The sequence below is a fragment of the Cupressus sempervirens genome, chromosome 2 (assembly GCF_028749045.1).
Source record: "Cupressus sempervirens isolate cs-2001-9-10 chromosome 2, ASM2874904v1, whole genome shotgun sequence".
Classification (NCBI taxonomy): domain Eukaryota; kingdom Viridiplantae; phylum Streptophyta; class Pinopsida; order Cupressales; family Cupressaceae; genus Cupressus; species Cupressus sempervirens.
In genome coordinates this window covers 316,516,968-316,539,107 of record NC_143119.1, presented here as the reverse complement: position 1 = coordinate 316,539,107, position 22,140 = coordinate 316,516,968, and the positions used below count along the sequence as shown (strand labels likewise).

At 36.9% G+C, this 22,140-nt stretch overlaps 1 protein-coding gene across 1 annotated transcript; it reads left to right on the top strand.

The window, feature by feature from the left end:
• Window positions 1-1,111: 1,111 nt before the first annotated feature.
• LOC149572377 (uncharacterized) lies at window positions 1,112-20,325 on the top strand. The gene is made up of 12 exons (XM_089813552.1): window positions 1,112-1,754; window positions 1,975-2,160; window positions 2,361-2,472; window positions 2,566-2,593; window positions 14,306-14,334; window positions 14,527-14,558; window positions 14,679-14,831; window positions 14,919-15,037; window positions 15,125-17,265; window positions 17,363-19,121; window positions 19,243-19,329; window positions 19,458-20,325. The coding sequence occupies exons 1-12, from the start codon at window positions 1,696-1,698 to the stop codon at window positions 19,520-19,522; spliced, it is 4,770 nt and encodes a 1,589-aa protein (XP_089669678.1). The 5' UTR covers window positions 1,112-1,695; the 3' UTR covers window positions 19,523-20,325.
• Window positions 20,326-22,140: the final 1,815 nt, after the last annotated feature.

Genomic DNA, 22,140 nt, shown 5'->3' with positions numbered 1-22,140 from the left:
AAAAGTGGAATTGGTGGTTTGATACATGAATAGATGAAGTTTTTACTTTGGATGAACTTGACAAAGCCTTGTTCCACTACTAGTTTATGCTCTCTCTCTCAAACTCACTCACACACACACACACACACAATACAATCCATTTATATCTTTTCCTTCCTTTTTTAAAAATCAAAATCTTAATAGAACCCACTCTTTTATCTATAAAAAAGATTGCACTTTAATTCAAACAAATTACAAAATATAAAATTTTATAAACCACCTAACATTCCATTTTTAATTTTTGAGATTACAAATTACAAGACCTTAAACTTCTTTACATCACACACACGCACGCAAGCGCGCGCGCACACACACACATTTATATTTTCCATTTATACAATACAATTTGACTAATAATGTACAATCCATTTATATCTTTTCCTTCTTTAAAAATCAACCCACTCTTTTATCTATAAAAAAGATTGCACTTTAATTCAAACAAATTACAAAATATAAAATTTTATAAACCACCTAACATTCCATTTTTTATTTTTTAAATTACAAATTACAATACCCTAAACTTCTTAACATCCACCATTCTTCTAATTAAATAAACTAAGTGAATATCCTCAACTTTGGGAAAGAAAACATTTCACTTATAAATATTATTTATATTAAAAAATCAATAATTAAAAAAATTGAAAATCAACAATACCCACATATAACGTAACCCAAAACTCTAATAATTTCAAATCTATACAATCACATGACTTACAACCTAATTAAAACAATAAAAAAACAGTGCTAACCGAATATACAATGTGTATATACACCCTACCAATCCTAGAAAAGTGTCTTTTCCGATGTTGTGATGCAAAGGCTGGGTGGATGGATGGATACACATTAGACAATGCCCCAAATCACGTTCTACCGATTGTTAGTCAGCAGCAATTTAAATACGTTAAAGTCCAACGGACAATGCTGACTTTTGCAGGGAGACAGCTCAGATCCAGTCCAAGAAATCTGGAAGCAATGCGGGTCGTCGATTCACGGGCCCCTTCAAAGCTCATCTTTTAATGCAATCTGAGAGGGAAAATAAAAAAATAAAAGGCGAATGTTGCATGTTCTCTTTGACGTGGACTAATTAAAAGGCTTGACGTGCAGCTGAACCCAACGCTTACCAACTTATCAGAATTTGTTTAGGAATGGCAATTCTTCTCAGGCTGCGGTAATTTTAAGTTTGTATGGACCAAAATGGAGGTAAGGATTTAGACAGTCAAATAAGAGTAAGTAAATCGAAATTAACAGAGAGGAGAGAGAAAATGGGAGAATGATACAGTGTGGGTCTGAGAAATAATAAGGGATCTGCAACAGCAGAACGGTGGATGGATCAGAGCTCATTAGCAATGGCAGATCGTTCACACAATGTCAAAAGTTGCTGCTTTTTGTGTTTTTGAATCGTTACGTAATGTGGAAGCTTGTAAAATAGTTCATGTAAGTACAGGGGGAGCACTTTTTAAGCGCTGCGAGGGTTTAAGAAGTTATCCGATTTGAGCGAGAAGAGGAGGAAATTGCGCGAATGAGATATCAATCGGGGAGGTTTTCTGATTGAGTGGTTTTTCCGGCGTCTGTATCGTCTTTAATGGTGAGATTCGCGAGTACGAGGCTTGAAGATTGAAGTTTTATGCGGGGAGTTGGGTATTCGAAGTGGAAATAATGAAGGTGGACACGCGCCTGGACTATGCTGCTTTCCAGCTCTCGCCCAAGCGTACCAGGTGAGTGGTGTTGAAATTCCCGATAAATTAGGCTCCGTGTCGAAATTTTGGAGGATCTTAGCTGCGAGATCCAGAGTGGAAAGGAGTGCTGCAATTAGGACAATGTGGATGCTTTAGATTTAGTGTTTGGCTAAATTTAGATTGCAGGGATTTGACATTGGATTGTTTGGAAAGATTCTATATTTGGAACCATGCTGAGCTTGGAACCTGTGACGAGCAGGTGCGAGCTGTTCGTTTCAGGTGGGGGAGAAACAGAAAAGCTTGCGTCGGGGCTTTTGAAACCATTCACTGCTCACTTGCGGGCGGCTGAAGAACAGGCTGGCAGAGCAGGGCATTTAATTAAGCTCGAAGTGCCCGAATATCAAAATGGAGAAGCCTCCTGGTTCACTAAAGGCACTTTGGAAAGGTGACTTGAAACACAAGTACTTCCTAATGGATCCTTTTAGTAACAAGCCAGATATTAGTATACTCGCTATACAATCCCTCGTTTTAGGACAATTTGGAGAAATTTGTGGTTGGAGTAAAATGTATAGAAACGTAGCATTGCGTTTTAGAAATGGTATTCATTTTCCTAATTTTTGGGGTCGATCGTGATGTTTTGGCTAGGTTTGTCCGGTTTGTTAGCACTCCTGAAGTGTTAGAGCTGGTTAACGCCGTGGACAACGAGATGTCACAACTGGAGGCTGCTCGAAACTTCCAGCTTAGCCTCTATTCTCAGGTGTGGAAGTGAGAAGCTTTACTTTTGTTCGATCTGTGTAGTAGCGTCTAAAATATTGAGAATGACGGGCTTGCTTTTGTGTGGCTCACACAGGGCAACAGCGAACAGGCTTCAGGATCAGGTACAATGGAATCTGGATCTTTCTATCTATCGGTCACTAAGATTTTTGGCACACATGTTATAATATTTCAATCAGTTTGAACCAATTTACAGCGCTATTCTCGAATCGTTGTTGTGCAATATGCAATTTTTCCAGTAATTGACTTTTTTCCTGTATGCTTTTTCTTAACTGCTTTGCAGTTTGCAGTCACAATTATGTAAGTTTGTCAGATTTTCATTAAGCTCACCTGCACGTTTCTGATCTCTCCATGAGGACAATGTCATTGACTTTGAAACAAATGCTACCAGGCGCTCACGTTGCAATTTATTTTATACTTTTTGCCCTAGAGAAAATAATTCATGGCATCTGAGATTGTTGTTTATACATGTTTCATGTTTAAAAGAAAGAAGGAAATTATATTGATGCCTACTACCTACAGTTAAAGAAAATAAATGTGATTGAAAAGTACAGCAACTTGTGACATATAGTATTTATGTGCAAAATAACTTCAATAACTAACAGAGCAACTACCAGAAAGGAAATTTTTAATACGAGAGGGTCACAGTCAGTCTGGAAATGATACATTCAATAGGATCTAACTTCAAACTCAAGAGACTATGTGAAAGGAATGTTCCCAATTGAAACCATGGGATGGGTGTAGTGATTAGTCTATATCAAAGTTGTGGGCTAAAGAGGGGAAAACAACATTAGCGATGGCTAAGGAGAATCAAGCAATCCAGTTTTATGTTCATTGGAGAATGGCTTGGGATACAATACAGGCATTTGCCACATGTGCATTGTCCGTAAAACTCTAGAAAACTAATGGAAAAACATTAAAATCATAGTGAGAAAAATCATCAATCTCTTGAAGCCTTATCAAATCTATGTGCAAATAGTGAAAAGTCTGTGCGCTGGGTGAAAGGATAAAATTTCAAGAAAGAAAACATTCACTTTTTCTTTTGTGTTTCATCACAGCCTCTTTAAGGTTTTTAGTTTATACATCAATAGTTGAACTCACTTAGAACATTTCATAAACAAACACATACCAGGAAATCTAACATTATATCACAAACACTTCTGTACTTGGAAACATTTGCAACAGTGAGTTTGGTGAACATTACAAATGCTGTTGTGCTGCTTATTCCCGTTAATCTCTGTTTATCGAGATTCTCTAAATCACATGCAGTATGTGCCTGTACATATCTCTCAAGAATCTAGGCATGCCAACTTGATAGTACTGGAATACACATACATATTTGTGTACTGTGGAGACACATGACCCTCCATAAAATACTCTGCATGTATTCCAGTTTCTTGTAAGTTGTAACTTGATTCCTGAAAAATTCATGCACAGAGATTGAACTCTCTGGATTGATTTGATAAATAAATTGAATACCCACCTATGCTATAATGATCCTTTCCACACTGTAAACTAAAATAGACAAAAGTCTTAATTATACATGTATTTTAAGAAGATTGCCATTTATCTGGATCATTATCACTTTGCAAAAGTAGAAAATGAGAATTTGAAAGGAATATACCTGTTACTGGAACATCCCAAGCTCTGAGGTGAACCACTCTCAACTGGTCAATGCAATTACCCATCAGGACAAACTGCTACAACATTCTGGATGTCTGGTTTCCAACTCTTGAAATGACTATTCTCTATGCTTAATAATGAAAAAGAGTTGAAGGGCGAAGAGGAAGTCAGCTCACAGCTCTTTACTAAACTTTTAGTCATCTTTTGTTAGTATGCAAAATCTAAAATTCTAATTGCATATTAAGCATTTGTCAGTTTAAAGTCTTTCATTAGACTTATAAAATTCTGCTGAGTAATTTCTTTCAAAAAGTATGTATTTCTATCCAAGAATATAATCATAATTTATTTATTTCTTTATTTTATTCACCTGATGCACAAGAGCTTATTAGTTATCACTCACATTCCAGCCTATGAAATACTTGGAACTGGCCATGTTCATGAAGATGCCATATCTTCCATTTCTATAACAAGTACACAATAAAATTTCTTAAACAGTTCTGTCTTAGTCTTGCCTCCTCTGCTTGTCGTTCTTCTATATATTTAGAAAATTTTCATAATTTGCATTTTATCAATTACATGTGTATGGAATTGGAAAATTGCATTTCATTCTTAATTTTTGTGTCAGTCTTCTATATATTTAGAGAATTTGCATAATTTGCATTCTATTGATTACATGTATATGGAATTGGAAAATTGCATTTCATTCTTAATTTTTGTGTGATAGGGTTTGAATCTATTTGGAAATCTTTGATCATATTTGTTGATAAAAGTTATAGTTTTACCCTCTTATTTTGACAATACCTTAGTGACTCTGTAATTTGCTCTTGCACAATTGCAGAGTAATTGGAATGGTCAGCTGAATTGTAACATTTTTCCAATGACACCTCTCAGGGAAAGAGAATTTTTTATTACTGTCACATGTATCAGTGCTGATTACCTTGTTATAAATGAATGACCTACAGCCTACAATATCTCTGATGGACCTTTCAAATTCTTGAAAAATCTCTTTGATAAATTTCTACATATTTTCTTGTGCAACACATTACCGAGTTGCTGATGATTGTTTTTCATAAAGGAACAATAGTTTGTTTTCTCGCTTCCATATTAAATTCATTATTCTCCACTTAGAAGTCGATCTATGAGTATACTGGTAATTTTTCTCAATCTCCAGATGTAGTCAAACTTTTAGGTATAAGAAAGAAGATTATGCACCATATGTCATTCCATTCAGACGGCCTTCAATTCAATGATATACCAAGAGTAAAGGGCAGGGCACTTTAGACCAACACTGAACCTGCAACATTGGCTCCCGATTCATAGAACATAAAGCCATCAGTGTCGGTGGAAATTTATTCATTTATTTTGTTGAAGTTTTTGATCTCCGTCCTTTTCCTTCCAGGTATTTTATGAAACCAGAAATAACAAAGTGTATAAATCTATTAGTTGTACAGGTACTTATCATGCTAGGCTTCTTTGTTTTTTAATCTTTGTGTTTCATCCTTTTCCTATCCAGGTCTCATACAGCTTTTCAAGAAGCGGGTCTATTTCTTAAATGTCCATGATACTTTTCTGTATGGTATTTCACATAGATAAGTGACTGATTAAATGAAAGAATCTTCCACAGCAGATATGGAACATTCTAGAGCCATTATTTAGTGGATAGCTTGCCATTTTCTAACTTTTTCGGACTTCCATTTCCTTCAAATCTCCTTTGAGGCATTTTTGGCAATAAGAAAATCTAATAGTTGGTGAGGTGGTGCTTATAATTTATTAATTCCTCAGGACATGGATGCTCCAATCAGAGGGGCCTGAAAAGTCACAAGGGTGGGCACTGGGCTTCAGTGGCCTAGAATAAGTGAAATCAAATTCCATGCCCATGAGAGCATAATTCATGTATCATTTACTGGCAATTATCAATGTTTTCTGCTGGGTGGGATTCCTAGTGAAGAATTATGATGTCATGAACATTCTGGACTAATATTCATCTCATTTGGCTAGTGACCTAGTACAGTGGCTTCTGCAGGCATCAAGGACTTCTATTGTCACTTTCTTCTCGTGTGGGAGAAAATCATCAACTTTAATACTTATATTAATCTGAATGCTATAGAGACGGTGAAATGAAATCAATATTTCAGTCAGTGGATGTCTTCAGAAGAAAGGTCTTATAGTACTCATTTGTATGCTATTCAATGGGTTGTAAAAAATGTTCAAGCTTCTACTTAATTTTATTGTAATTTCATTGTTGTTAATATAGCAGTCATAGACAGGCAAAACCAACAATTCCAATAATAGAATGCCAAAATTTATTGTGCTAGCCATCAATAAATTTAGAAAATAGTCTGCATATACATTAGCTAGTGCATAAGGAGTTCCTTTGATAAGTAGTAAGACTACTCCATAACCAATCACAAAATTATCTTGGTAGGAACTTTGAGAGGGCGCCAGTAAACAGTCCAGTCTAACTAAGCCTGAGAGCATGCTACATTCACATCATGGTAAAGTTGACCAAATCCCACGAGCCGCAGGAACATCCAACTATGACCAGTTCCCCCCTTGGGGTATCCCACAAGCAGCAAGAATGTCCAATTATGACCAATTCCATTCCTTGGGAAAATCAACTAGCCTCTTGGCCCACAAGAGTCAGGAATGTCCAACTATGACTGATTCCATCCCTTGGGGTGGGGTACATAGTCCAACTAAGCCCAAGGGCACGTAACATTTACATTATCCAACTTGCTCTTATCACACAAGTGGCAAGAATATCCAACTATGACCAATTCCTCTCTTGGCGCAACCAAATTGCCTTCCAGACCACAAGATACGGGAATGCCCAACTATGACCAATTCCATTTTTTTCGGTTTGCATACTTAGTACAGGGAAGCTGGTAAACCACATCTCCATATCTTGTTTCCTCTAATATATGTCATATATGTCAGCATAATAGATGCATATTCATATCATCTAGATTAACATATGCATCAAGCATGATAAATGCATAATCGTATCACCCAGATTACTTAATATCACATACATCAAGCATAATTATACCCTTTCATGCATACAAGTCCTAAATCAAATTTTCTGCCATAGGCTGTTGTATATCTGAGTCAGATTTCCTTATATTAGAATACTTTCTTGTATCAAATTCCTTATCAGATTTGTCCTTGATTGATCTTTTGGTATATTAGTGTAAGATGATTGAATCATTGTTGATTCAATAATGATGAGTGATGATTGAATGATTGTTGATTTGATGATTGATGAGTGACGGTTGAGTTATTGTTAAGCTGATGACTGAATGATTGTTGATGTGATGATTGATGACTGGTCATTGAATTATTGTTCATTTGATGATCAATAAGTGATTCTTGAATGATGCTGATTTGATTGCTAAATTGTTTGTTTTCTTGATCCCAAGATGAAATGATGATTGAAATGGATTTGATAATTGTTTTATTGACTGTACTGACTGATCGTTTGCTTGATTTGTTGGAGGATAATGATTAAAGGATGAAAGAAGGATTTGTTTTGATGGATTCATGGAGTGATCTCTTTTATACTTCATTGTTGAAAGGGTCAACGCATTTCATAAGGCTTGAGTCACCACCCTCCTTTGTTTCCCTTTGAGAGTAATATATATCTCCTCTCTCTTGGATGTCTTCCTCAAATGAACCCTTCTTCCCTTATATTGTCGAATTTGAGAGAGAGTCACACCTCTCCATCACGTCTGCTCCTCTGCAATGGTGACAACCTTTATGCAATTACCACCCTTTGAAAGAGTCACGACCCTTCATCATTCTTGCCATAGAGGGAGTTGCCTCCTCATTGCTTCCTATTCCTTTCTTCTTCCATTAATCCTTCTTTAATTCCTATGCTCCATATTTTCTTCCTTCCTCCATATCCTTCTTCAAATGAACTCTCCTCACTTTCATATTTTATGTTGAGGGAGTTGCAACTCTTCATTGCATATCTCTTGTGGTTTCATCAAACTTAATTAACTTGTAACTATATTATATTATATTTTATTACTTATTTTTTATATTTTAATTTAATTTTATTTAATAATCCTATTTCAGAAGGAGACATCACAGATTTGTGACTTACTCAAATTGCTATTTTAAGTGAGATGTTGATTCTCATTGAGTTTTGCATCACATTTGCCACAATCTCAGAAAAAGTTTTCCAATCATGAATCCAATCCAGGAAAACAAATTAAGCTTGGTATGCTTTAGAAGGTATTTCCATACTCTTTGGAATATTATGAGTAAAAAATGGATGAAAGGAATAAACCTAGCACATGCTTACATTGTGGAGCTATGCTGGGTTTGGATAAAAAAATATTAAATGTAGAATGCCATGTCTTGGGTAAACTGGCATATGGAAATTGTGTACCGTGGATACCTAAAGGCTATAGGTATATATTCCATGTATTATAAATAAATATATTAAGAATGATTTTTCAGTAATGTGAATTAATCTCTGCAATGCAGCAAAGTCTTTTTGGAATGAGTTTGAAATAGTTTCCTTTAGGTAGGATGGCAGGCCTCTATATTATGTGAGTATGGTTTGTTTTTTTGAACTCATTCATTATTTTTAAGTTTAGGTAGTGTGATGCCAGTGTCGTTTCGGGAGAGAACTACCCTAAAATTTGTGTGCATCCCATCCACATGATAGATGGGGATAGTTGTCACTGGAATTTGTGCTTTTACACAAGGTGCATGCATGTGCATCTATGCATTAGTGAAGGAAATATGACCATGGAAGAGTACAAATGGTATGTATGGAGCTCCTTTGGCAAGCTAATTGTATTTGATAATTGTAATCAATTACATGGTGAAAGTATGTTCTATTATACTAGTGATTATTATAGGGAAATCTGGTTATCTTCTTTGTGTGTTGCATTGGAGCTATGGTAGTTGAATTCCACTCCATGATCTCTGGACACACGATGATGCCATCTGGAAGGAGAAGTTTCAATGAGGTTATAAAAAAGTGGCTAACAGAAAAATTTGGAAAAGAAGGGACTATAAAGTTAGGATATTTTCCCAGAGAAGATAATATGTCTTATAATCAGCTATACACTGCTGGAGTAGAAAATTAGGCTCCAAGTGAAGGATAGAGAAAGAGGCCAACCGGAGGATGTTATAACTTTGAAGGGTATTGCTTGAAGAATGAAACAAAAGTAAAGGTTTGTACTGTATGTCTGATGTGGTTATTGCATTGCAAGTAATATAGTATGTGCTATAAGTTTGGGGGTTGGATTCATCGTCTACTTTCATTAATCATATAAGTATGATTGCAAGTAATTAAAAATCCAACTTATTGACTTAGTAGCTATTAATATTGCAGGAAGAGTGAGGTTTCAGCATATTGACTTAAAGAATTGATGAATGTAGAATTAGCTATTAGTACCAAGATAAATGTGATTGATTGTAAAATGAACTGGAATGTGCTGATGCTTAACAAGGTAAGGATTGCCTATTGCTCTAAAGATATTTGATTTGATTTAGTGACGAAGGCAAATCTGGCATTAGAAGATGGATCATGAGGTTATTTTGTCAAGTTAAATAGTTGCTCTGCATGTAATGAGATTCTTATAGAATGGATGCCAACTTTTTATTGTTCGTGTCTTTAATCCAAGGAGGAATATTGACTGAAAGATGCATAGATAGGTTTACTGTTTAGTTACCTAGAGTGTTGTTCCAAAGTTAGTTTGATTTTATATTGACCAATTATAAGAAATGAAACTTTGAAAGCCACCATACAGCACGAATTATGTATAATCTAAAGAATTGGAGATTGATTTATGGGACTTTCTAGGTAAATTTTGTATCAGGCATCACGTCTCACTTCCTCAGAAGAAGAAATCTTGGTTTTGAATAAAGATTATGATGTTGAGACTCCTAACAATTGGCAAATCAAACAAAGCCACTGTGGAGAGTTCATGCCTATCGCTGGAAAAATTGCATGAAATCCCGTAGAAACCAATGGTTGTAGACAAATGGCACATTCTTTTATCAAAACAGGTCTAAGTTTTAACCCTCGTATTCCTTATCTGTTAAATGATATGCTAGATGCTCAATCTGAGAAAATGGGATGTCTTTACATAATCCGGTTTGGTATGGTCCATATAATAAGACGCTTATTGTGAATTTAGTTTTAGAAGCTTTTAGATTGGGAAAAATCTGTCGTTCAAGTATATCACAAATTAAAAATGCCTGAAAAAGCTTTAATTTGATCTCTCAGGAGAAATAAGTAGGATTACACTCTATAGGATTTGATCTTAAGACATTAGATTTTGGGGACCTATGTTCTACTGAACTGAACAAAGATTGCTTTTTCCTAGAAGAAAGGAAAGAGAAAAATATCCATTTGTGTGGATGGTTTGTTTTCGCAATTCACAGGTCCAAGTTATTGATCAAAGTTCTTTTGACTTCAGGGTGTTATCAAATGCCCGATCAAAGACAAAGGTACATGTAATGAGCAGGACATGTTTGTATTATGCTTTTTGTATTTACCATTTCCCTACAATATTTATGTCTTTGATGAGTATTTCATTCTGAAATTTTACTTGGATAAGATTGTGTTAGCTTTTTTGGACATCATTTTATTGCACTGCAATTTCTTTGATGAAAATTGATTACTGAATTTAAAAAATGCTTGGATAAAATCGTGTTAACTTTCTTGGACAGCATTTATCTGTTTTCGAGACTAATAGGAAGCATATGTAATCAATAAGGAAGGCATTGCATATTTTGAGCTGTTACTGAATTCAAGTGAGTTCAAGCTCTTCAAGGATATTTGGTATTTGGACATTGTTGTGAAGATGAGATGTTAATGGACCCATAGGAGGTCAGAGAGAATGAAAAGGCGGGGTCAAATTTAGGGGGTTTACAATCAATTGCTGTTTAAGACCTGTAGAAGATTTTTTTCGTCACACCTTCAACATCCATATTATTTATAGTGGAAGACAAAGTTTTTCTTAGATGAACCACTGTAAAGAAGTCTTCATATGATTGAAGTGTTAATTTATCTGCTAGTTTTTCATCAAAATTGAGGAATGTTTTGGGTGTGCATTGATGCTAGTCTAGAAGGTATAAAAATCTTAAACGCCTAAATGGCAGTGCCTTTTTTCTGGCATTTTATTAGCATTGAGGCCTTGAAAAAACTTACCCCATGCATGGTGTGAAGTCTGTTGCAATAATGCATGTCTGAAATTATGTTGATAACATGCTTGAGGGAATGATATACCATGAAAGTCTCAAGTATGTATGTTTCGATAAACACTGAGGCATGCACTAAAGGTTCTGTAGGCCACTGGTCAAGGATTTTCGGAGTATGAAAAAAAATTGTGGTCTGTCCTGTACATCTTTTAACTCTCTTGGATCATTATCACATGTGCATATTGAAATGTTATTCAGTTCTCATATAATAATTTTAATTGGTTGAATCCTTGAAATTAAGGGTTATCTTTTGAAACCATTTTACCTACGTTGCAGGGTTTGTACTCCTAGGCCCTGAACTGGGTACGGGTATACATCGGGTTCAGATGCGTCTGTGGGTTTGTGTTGGGTGCACCAGGGTTCCCACACCTGCAAATCCATGCACACACACACAGTGTCAGGTGTGCACAGCAAGCACTGCGGGCCTACTTTATAAAAAATATTTTTCAATAATTTCATTTCTTATAATAACACTAAGCATAAATAAAACTTTAACACAGTATTCACATATCAAAATGTTTATTCAAAACACTCTCTTCATAAACACAGATTACTCTTTCAACTTAAGAGAATCTCAGAATACCAAGGAAAGCTTTTCAAATATTTCCAATCATAACATACATGGACATCCATCATGAAGATGTGTCAATTCAACAAATGTCTGCTAACTGACTCATAACAAACACAGTGATGACCATGACGAATCTCAAAGCTTAAATATCACCTTAACAGACAATAGACATGCTTGGGAACACAATATATTGTAATACTTTTTACAGTATATGCATATGTATGACTAAACATCATCGTTCTACCTCCCTACTTTCAGTACATGACAATCTGTTAAAATTAATTAATTTTAATGTATTTCTGACATGCTTTTGTAAAGCCCACAAATTTTTGGTTACAAGTGGAATGTATTGTGTTTTTCTACATGCATGGTCAAGGGTTTACTTTGAGCTATTCTGATATTTAACAGAAATTTCTTGAATACCCCTGTTTCTAGCAAGTGACCAGAAAACCATGGAAGGTGGTATTATGCCAGCAAGATAGGGTCATAAAAATCAAGGAACATCTAGCTAGTCTGTAAAGAATCTTTGTGTCAACCCTGCTAAAATTGGTAGCAGTTTTGGACGGATCAACGATCAAGTTTCATACTCTGAAATGATTTAGTTTTACAATTCTGTACACACACCCAACCCCACAAAATGTTTTCATGCACCCACGTACGAGATTCACGGACCTGCATCGGTCCCTACACTGCGAACTGGTAGCTTAGCTTTTTACAGTATATGCATATGTATGACTAAACATCATCGTTCTACCTCCCTACTTTCAGTACATGACAATCTGTTAAAATTAATTAATTTTAATGTATTTCTGACATGCTTTTGTAGAGCCCACAAATTTTTGGTTAAAAGTGGAATGTATTGTGTGGTTCTACATGCATGGTCAAGGGTTTACTTGAGCTATTCTGAAATTTAACAGAAATTTCTTGAATATACCTGTTTCTAGCAGGTAACCAGAAAACCATGGAAGGTGGTATCATGCCAGCAAGATAGGGTCATAAAAATCAAGGAACATCTAGCTAGTCTGTAAAGAATCTTTGTGTCAACCCTGCTAAAATTGGTAGCGGTTTTGGTTGTACCTTTTGTATTTGTCGTGTGTGCTAGTTGTTAATCTGAGATTTACACTTGAGTAGATAGTGGAACTAAGACAACCATACTTTATTTAGAGTGAGTAGCTAAGTTGCCTCGAGTTCTCCTTTAGTAAATAAGTAATTTAGGTTTATGATGTTAATTTAGCTATTTTAAACAGTTGTTATAAGTGTAATCTTAGATTTTGGCAGTTACCCTAGTTATATGTTACTCTTTAAACTTTTGATGAAAATGGAGGACATATTGAAACTTTTCAACTTTATTTTGTCATTGCATCAATGGCTTCTGCTTTTTATCTCAATGCTAACTAGTCGGAAATGTTTCAAATGAGTATTATATGGTTAAACAAAATTCAGCATAATAAATCGAACACCGAGTTTTTATGTTTCCCGGTCAAGTCCAATTAAGTAATAGTTGTGGTGGTGTGCATGCTAAAGCTTTCCAGAACAAAAAATCTTTTGTTGTAATTGGATTTGGCAGAATTTTTTTCTCAGATTTGAGGAACTGGGAAATCTTTTAGTACATTTGATGTCTGAACCAAAGATGCCTGGATGATTCCAATAAACACCCGAGAGTCAGTATCAGGACTTTACTCTATGAAAATCTCCTTTTTGATTGCAAGCTAAGTGGGGAGGGATTTTGTTTCATGATGAGATATTTCTAAAAAATATCTCACCTGCTTGGCTATATACCACGAATGTACTCCTTTCTTGACTGCCGTTATTGGTCTGTTATCTTTGATTAGTAAATTGTTTGTCTTTTGAGTTCACATTAGACTTCATTAATTTTTGACTGGGGTTGTAGTATGCTTTAGCTAGTGCATTCTTTGCACTAAATAACTGAGTTTTGTCTATAAAAACTGTAATCTCCTTAATTTCTAAATTATAAACCTTGAGACTTGGCCAGATCTGCAGCAGTATATATGCACTTCTGGTAACCTTGTGATGACCAATTAGTATTTTTTTTGTGGGTTCAAGATCTCTAATTGTTTAAGGGGTCTTCATGGTATGTTAACTATTTAATTTTGATAAGGATGGTGGACATGCTAGTGAATTATGCAGAGAACGTACAAGATATGTATACAAGATTCTGGATCTATACGTGATATGCATACAGGGTTTTGTAATCACACATAAAAGATTTTTTAATTGCACATGCCAATACATTATTGCATGGTGCACCAAAGATTTTGATGTTCACTATACTCATTTTTTTCGTTTTCAAATAGAGACCAAATATAATTTTAGTTTAGAGACATTCAAATCATCTGGTTGCCATACTGACTTGGAATTTTCTGTGCTATTGGAATAGATGCCAGTTCACTTGGAGCTGTCCCTAAGGTAGTGAGCAATTCAGTATGCTACCAACTGAAATAAATTTTATTCTTGATATTTCGAGCAAGAAATACTAGTTTAGATCTCTGTTCATGTACTGTGGAACAGATCAATTATTACTCATTGTCAAAAGAAATTTCTTGATTACTCTGATATGAGAAATTGATATCTTAATATAAATTTTATGTGTCTTAACAGTCAAGTGAAATGGATCCAGCTGATACATCAAAGTGAGTATTCTTCCTGTGCAAGAGGTAGCAGTGTTGTGGAAAATGAATTTCATTCTGTTCCTTCATATTTCTCTTCCAGTCAAGCTAATTTCTATCTGTAACTACATATTGCTTTGTTAGGAGAGAATTGTTGAGAGCCATAGATGTGCGGCTTATTGCTTTACAACAAGAATTAAGCATGGGTTTTGCTCGAGCTTTTGCCGCTGGTTTTGCAATAGAGCATATGGCTGATCTCATTGTATTTGCAGATCACTTCGGAGCAAATCGCCTAAAGTAAGTTCATATCTTTTTCCTCCCTGATGCATTATTATTAGAATATTAGCTGTGTGATTACCTTATCCTAATTTGGAAAATTTGCAGAGATGCCTGTGTCAAATTTATGATGCTCTGCCAAAAGCGACATGATTTGTGCCAATGGCAAGATGATGGAGATGCCCAGTCATCAGATTCTGATATGTCCATTGAAAATGGGACAGAGGGTGAGCTTATTCTTGATTCTTCATCACGTTTTTTAATGAAGAAAGGTGATACACCCTATGCTGACTGGTCTGATACTCGGGCTGCAGATGGTAGCTTTGTAGGAAAAAGTCAAGCTTTAGCCTCTAGTGCTCCGCAAGGCAATAAGCCATTACATTGCCGAGTACAATCAGTAGACAGTTTTGAAACTGTCTGTGCTGCTGGTGAGGCGAGTCTCACCAATGGCTGGGGAAGCTTACCAAGCTCAAAGAATTTATCTACAGAATCTGATGCCGTGAATAAATTCATTACTGAGAAAAGTACGGAATCTTCTAGAATGGCTCCAGATAAACATAAACAAGATGAAGTTGACACAAGCAGATTGAGATCTTGTTCCCCAAGCAGGAGATCGTCTTCCCCACCACAAAGAGTTCAGTCGGCGAGAGTTGGGCCAAGGGTGACAAGAAGTAGTAGCAATGTGGATGACCAGTCTAGGAGAGGCAGATCTTTGAACAGGGAAAGTAGTGATAGTGATGCCGAGAGTAATGGTTGTGACAAGCAAGAATTAGAGTCCATTCAGAAAACTCAGCCAGCAAGAAGGCTGAGTGTTCAAGATCGCATCAATCTGTTTGAAAGCAAACAAAAGGAACAACAGAGAGACTCAGGTGAAGCTACAAAAAAAGTTGGAAAGGTGGAAAATCGAAGGCTGTCATCTGAAATTGGCAATTCCATTTCTGCCACAGAGAAGGCTGTTCTCAGGAGATGGAGTGGAGCTAGTGATATGAGTGTTGAAGCACCTACTGCTCAACAAACTAAGAGTGGAAATAATAACGAGGTTAAGGACTCATTGCCTAGGAGTTGTTCAGAAGTGTACATTACTGCATCTGAAAATAGTTTGCAGGCATCCTCTTCTGAAAAGGATCAAGGGCAAATACAGGAGTCACCTCCTGAGAGTGAGTTGGGATCTTCAGCTAATGAGCAAGGCACATTAGAAGAAAAAAGAAATGCCAAGTTGAGATTATCATCTCCTCACAGAGCAAGAGGACACCAGCGGGCATGGAGCTCTGCTTCAGATTATTTAGAATGCTTTAGCGACAATCAAACAACCAAATTTGGTAGTATTACTTCTGAGGAACGGGCGGCCAATATTGCGAAGCAACCTGCGCCGGCCACACAATTTAAAGTGCAGCTAGCCTTGAATTCACAGTCTTCCAAAACTGTTGGGCAAGGCTTAGATACAACTCATGGTTCCATGAACATGAAACAGACCACTGCTCCTTATGTATCAAGAATAATTGAAAGTGGTGCAGATACAAGTCAGATTGGGGCTGCTAGGCAAGGATCAGATTTAGACAATGGTTCTTTTGACTCAAAACGCCATGGGGCTTCTAGGAAAAGATCAGATAAAATATATGGTTCCATGGACACAAACCAGCTCGGATCTGGTAGACAAGGATCAGATATAGCTGATAGTTCCATGAATACTAACAGGCATGGTATTGATGTTGATAGAGAAGGATTAGAACTTAGTAATTGTTCAACAAGCATGAGAAGATCTAGGGGTGAGGAACCTTTAGCTAGAGTCAAGCAGTCCAAAGGAAACCAGGAACTGAATGAAGAACTAAGGGAGAAAGCTAATCAATTGGAAGCGATTTTCGCTGCTCATAAGCTAAGGAGTCAAGCTGCTTTGGAGCATCCAGAAGATACTGAGATCACTAGAAAGACAAGTTCCTCCCTAGCTGTCAAAACCGAAACGTCAACTGCCCAACAGCAGATGTCTACGCCACCAAGGGAATCAAAACTAGAAACTGCAAAAACTACAAGTGTATTGTCAGAGAGAACTTTGTCAATGACAGCTCAAAATATTGGAAGAGAATCACTTGGCAGCTCGCGGAGCAATACAGCAGACAATGGCAATACTTTGATGAACTCAGCTGACTTCAGTTACTTAAATAGTTTAGATAAAAAACCAGGCTTAAGTGATGATGGCTGGTCTGAGGAACTCCGGGGGAAATTTTATGAAAGATATATGGAGAAGCGAGATGCGAAGCTTCGGGAGGAGTCAATCACCAAACGAGCTCAGAAGGAAGCCAAACTCAAAGCTTGGCAAGAAGCTCTTGAGCGTACAAAAGCAGAAATGGCTGCCAGGAGTGCGAAGTCCTTGGAAAAGCAAGATCCCATCATCCAGGTTAGGAAAAGAGCTGAAAGACTGAGGTCTTTCAATGCCCGATCATTGAAGAACAAGAAACAAGTAAGTTAAAGCTTCTTATCTGTGGTATATGAGCTGTTGTTTGTTTACTTGATGGGTACTGATTTCTTTGTCATGCGTTTGTATGTTGTATGAACAGTTTGAAGCTGAACAAAGTGATGATGAAGATTATTCTAATGACATGAATGAGCAGGCATTTTACAAGCAGGAAAAAAGTATTTCATTTAACACTCCTAGTCCTTCCGATATGCTTTCTCCTCTTTCATCAAAAGAATTGCCAAAATCTAGCTCTGCCAGGAAGCATTCCTCAAATAAAGCTACACCTTATACAGCACAACGCGGTTCCTTGACATCTCCCTCACCTAGATCTTCTGTACCTGTTAAAGTTCCAAGTGTTGGAAGTGCCTCTTCAGCCCGCCGCAGGGGCCATGAAAATCCTCTAGCTCAGTCCGTTCCTAACTTTGCAGATCTCAGGAAAGAGAATACAAAACCTGCTTCTGGTCGAGCAGGTTTGAGCCCAAACATGGGTGGTGCATCTCGTGGGCAGCCCAAGAGTGGTAGCCGTAAGACTGGCAATGAAGACTTCTCTTATGAGATGAATGGGTCTTTGCCTCCTTCACGGTCAACCAACAATAAGGAAGAGAAGCAACGTCGAAACCAGGCAATGAGGAAAAGTTGCACAAGTATGAGTGAGATAAAGGATTTATCTGAACCAACCTGTGAGGGAGTTGTACTAGCTCCACTGAAAGTTAGCAAAGAAACATCTGAACCCGTCTTCTACAGTAAAAGCACAAGGAGAAACAATGGTGCTCCTTTAGAGGCAAAACCTTTTCTCCGTAAGGGAAATGGAATAGGCCCAGGTGCTGGGCCAGGTGTTGCCAAAATGAAAGCCTCTCTGGCTGCTGAAAATATGAGAGGTGCAGAGGATGAAGATCAAACTGAAATTCAAAATGGGGAGGAAATCATAGATGAATTTGGAAATGGACAATCGTTTGAAAGTCCCGAAGGCATTGCGGATGAAAATGATAAACATAAAGTCGATTTGGTGGATAACTCTGATGCTCAAGCTGATTCAGATACATCTCAGAATGAGGTACAAGGAAAAGAAGGTTTGAATCAAACATCTGATAGATCAGATGATGCAATATCTGATAATGATGCATTGTCTAGAACTCCTTCACAAGTGAATGGCACAAATATTTTGGATTATCATATGACATCTTTACCGGCTACTAGAAATTTAGTTCACACTGAAGAAATGGTTGAAAGTTCTGGTATGAGGTTGGGTCGTGCTGCATTGCTCAAACAGAAGCATATCACAGGGTCTCCATCTATGCACATGGCCAGTTCTACAACCCATTTCAGCCCTGCAACAATGGGACTGGACTCTCCAATGGAAAGCCCAGCATCATGGAACTCTCACATGCATCACTCTCTTTCTCAAATGCTAGAAGTTTCTGATGTTGATGCATCTGCAGATTCACCCATTGGAAGCCCTGCATCATGGAATTCACATTCCCTTTCCCAGATGATGGAGGCCTCTGACACTGATGCAGCTAGAACACGCAAAAAATGGGGCAGTGCTCAGAAGCCTGTTCTTCTTGTTTCTCAACAGTCCCACAAAGATGTTCCCAAGGGATTTAAGAGGCTCTTGAAATTTGGCAGGAAAAGCCGTGGTTCAGAAACAGTCCCAACAGATTGGGTTTCTGCATCAACTACATCTGAAGGGGATGACGACACAGAAGATACAAGGGATCTTGCTATCAGATCTGCAGATGATCTTTTGCGAAAATCAAGGATGGGATTTGCACCAGCGCAACCCATATATGACAGGAGTTACGATTTTGGAAGTGTAAGTGGGCCTGTAGAAAGTGACAGTTTCCATGACCAAGGTTCAAGTATGTATTTGTTCTTAAATAATAGCTATGAATGCTTATTATTGGAAATGCTTGATAAATTCTAATAATCAAATGTCACAATCAAAACCTTTACTGAAGGCAGATTTTTGTTTTTTTGCAGTTCAATCTCTTCGAAGCTCAATTCCAGCTCCCCCAGCAAATTTCAAATTAAGAGAGGACCACCTCTCGGGAGGTAGCTCCATTAAAGGTGAATCTCATGTCAGAGGATTTCTAAGAATATATTGAGGAAGTAATAGTTCTTTGTAGTACTTTCCTCTTTTATTTGCCATTCACATAATATTGGTGTAACTTTGTAACACTCCTGTGTTTGCACAGCACCTCGGTCTTTCTTCTCACTTTCATCATTCAGAAGCAAAGGAAGCGATTCAAAGTCTAGGTGATCACTGTGATATTCTGGTCACCCAATGTTGCAGGTTATCTTAGATGAAGATTCTTATTTCACAGTTCTATTGAAGAATTTCTTTCAAGCATGGACATTTGGCATTGTCGTTGCGCATTCCACTGACACTGTGAGGAGGAATCGTACAGCCATAGACAATATCAAGGCAGTTAAGGTTTCTAGTGCATAAACAGTTTTGAAGGCCTTACAATGAAACTTGTGTGGGCTGGACACAGTTTTATTTTTGGTTGGCATGAGTACAGCGGAATCGTTGTTAATCTCTATTTTGTATACTAGGTTGTTTCCCTGGAGTTAATATGTCAACAGCAGAGATTATCAGATTATAGTTATATCCTAAGCTGGTTTGATAAAACTAGAATATTTAAGGTTCCAGAATAGTGTAAGCCTATGTAATCTTCAGTCTGGAGTCATGGCAGGTCTATAAATGTAGTTAATAATATGCTATTTTTTTCATATTCAAATTGTACCTGCCAATTGGCGATTGTTCATTGTGATTTGTATGCCCTTTGGGTCATTTTAGAGAACAGGTAGGCCGCTTCCATAATTATAGTCAGTTATAATCTCACGATATGTTATACCTACCAAAAGTCAAGCTGCCAATTGGCGGTTATTTGTTGTTTGTATTGCCATTGGGTCATTGTGCAGATACATTAGAAGTGTTTTGGTATTCTGTATCATTGGTTCGATTGGTATTGATCATGTCAGCTACAAAATTAGCAGGATCAAGCCTCGAACATTATTGATCTTTAAGGCAATATTATGCCCAAAACATTTGATTAATTATTTTATTTGTGTTTGGTATTCTGCATAATTGGACTGGTAGGCATTGATCATGATTATGACAAACACGGCAGGATCAATCCTCGAACATTATTGATCTCCGAGACCACATGCCCCAAACATGTGATTATTTATTGAATAAGTATTTTTGGAATCAGACTCTTCATAATGCAGCGATTACATTAACATTGCTTTTTTACGGTTATACTAATCTTTTATTTTACAAAATTCCTCAACAAATAGACGTTTTTCAATTACATCAATTCGGCATTCCAACCTTTTAAACTTGCAAGTTGACAGTTTTTGCTTAGACGGATACAAAAAAACTATTGGGTTCAGAATTGAAATTTTGTTTGATTGTTTTTTAACAATTTGTGAGGTTTATTTGACCTATTAAATTCTACATATCATTCATTTTTTCAATGAGAATTTAATAATTGAACTACGAAATAATAATAAATTATCAACGCTTACACCCATATCCCACTTAAAGTGCCGTGTGAGCGATCATAAATATTAAGCAGAAGCTTCCTCCACCTTGACGGACCACTCCCCATAAAATTAGTCTATAAAAGGATGATACTACTCCCGGGAAATGTAGCACAAAGTATTGTCCAGTGCTGTTACAAGGCCAATGGATACAGGGCAACTTATGTGCACCAAGTGACTTACATTTTCATTGAAAGGGAGTGCACGGTGCAACTTATAAGTGAATTGAGATGAAATTGCAAATCATACTAAATTTATGATATTTCATAATAAAAACGAGGGTGCCATGAATGACAAAAAGATAATACTAACCATAATTTCCTCTTCTCCAATTTAGCGAACGCATGATGCCTTATTTTACTTAGTTTCTCTTTTTTAGGCAAAAGGTTAAACACTTGTATCGTAAAATGTTATCATTACATCACATGGCATCATTCCACATTTTCCAGGTTTTGAATTACAGTCAAAAAGTTTTGTACGCCTATTGTAAAGCAGTGAAATGTGTCAGAAAAGCGAAAATGAATAACATTTTCATCTCAGTAGCATGTGCTCTGGAGCGGTGCATAGAGGTATGCTAAATAATTCTTTTTCGTATATTTTGTATTGTTCTTTGTGTTCAATGTGCTGAGAGTTCGCATCAATACTTGCTGCCATTTTGACCTCAACAAGCCAGTTCAGATTCGTTTTGCGAGTTTACATACCTTAGATAGGATATCAGAGAATTTAGCCATCTGTACTGATTCGAAGGACATGCTATTAATTTGTAAATGTTTTCGAATTCGTGTTTCTTGTGTATCTGTTGGTGGCAATATTGGAAACCAGAATTTTTTGAATAAAAATTGGGTAATGATATTTTCATCCATGTTTTGTTTTGCATCTCACACCATATCTCTTATCGGAAAGAAAATCAATAAAGAATTTTCACTTTGCACGTCTTCTTTTTCCTTTGTTAAACTATAATATTCGATATTGTACTCGCTATTTACGATGTCTATGGTTGTGAGAAGTAACGCCTTCACAACTCAAAAAATTTCTCCTGGTAAACAGTGGATGCCGAGTGACAGGCAGTGAGTGCCAAGTGAGCTCGGCATGTTAAGGAACCGAGAAAAGGATGCTTGGCAGTAGAGGATGCTGAGTGTCCCGGCAACAATGGGACTTGAGTAAGCTCGGTCATCGAAGAAAGTTGGAGCTTGTCAACAATGCCCGGTCAACAGAGATCGAGTGAGCTCGATCGACTCAACAAGGAAGAGACCGAGTGAGCTCGGTAGGTACAGGATGGAAACTCTGAGTAAACTCAATTGTAACTCGATAGACACAACACATACAGGT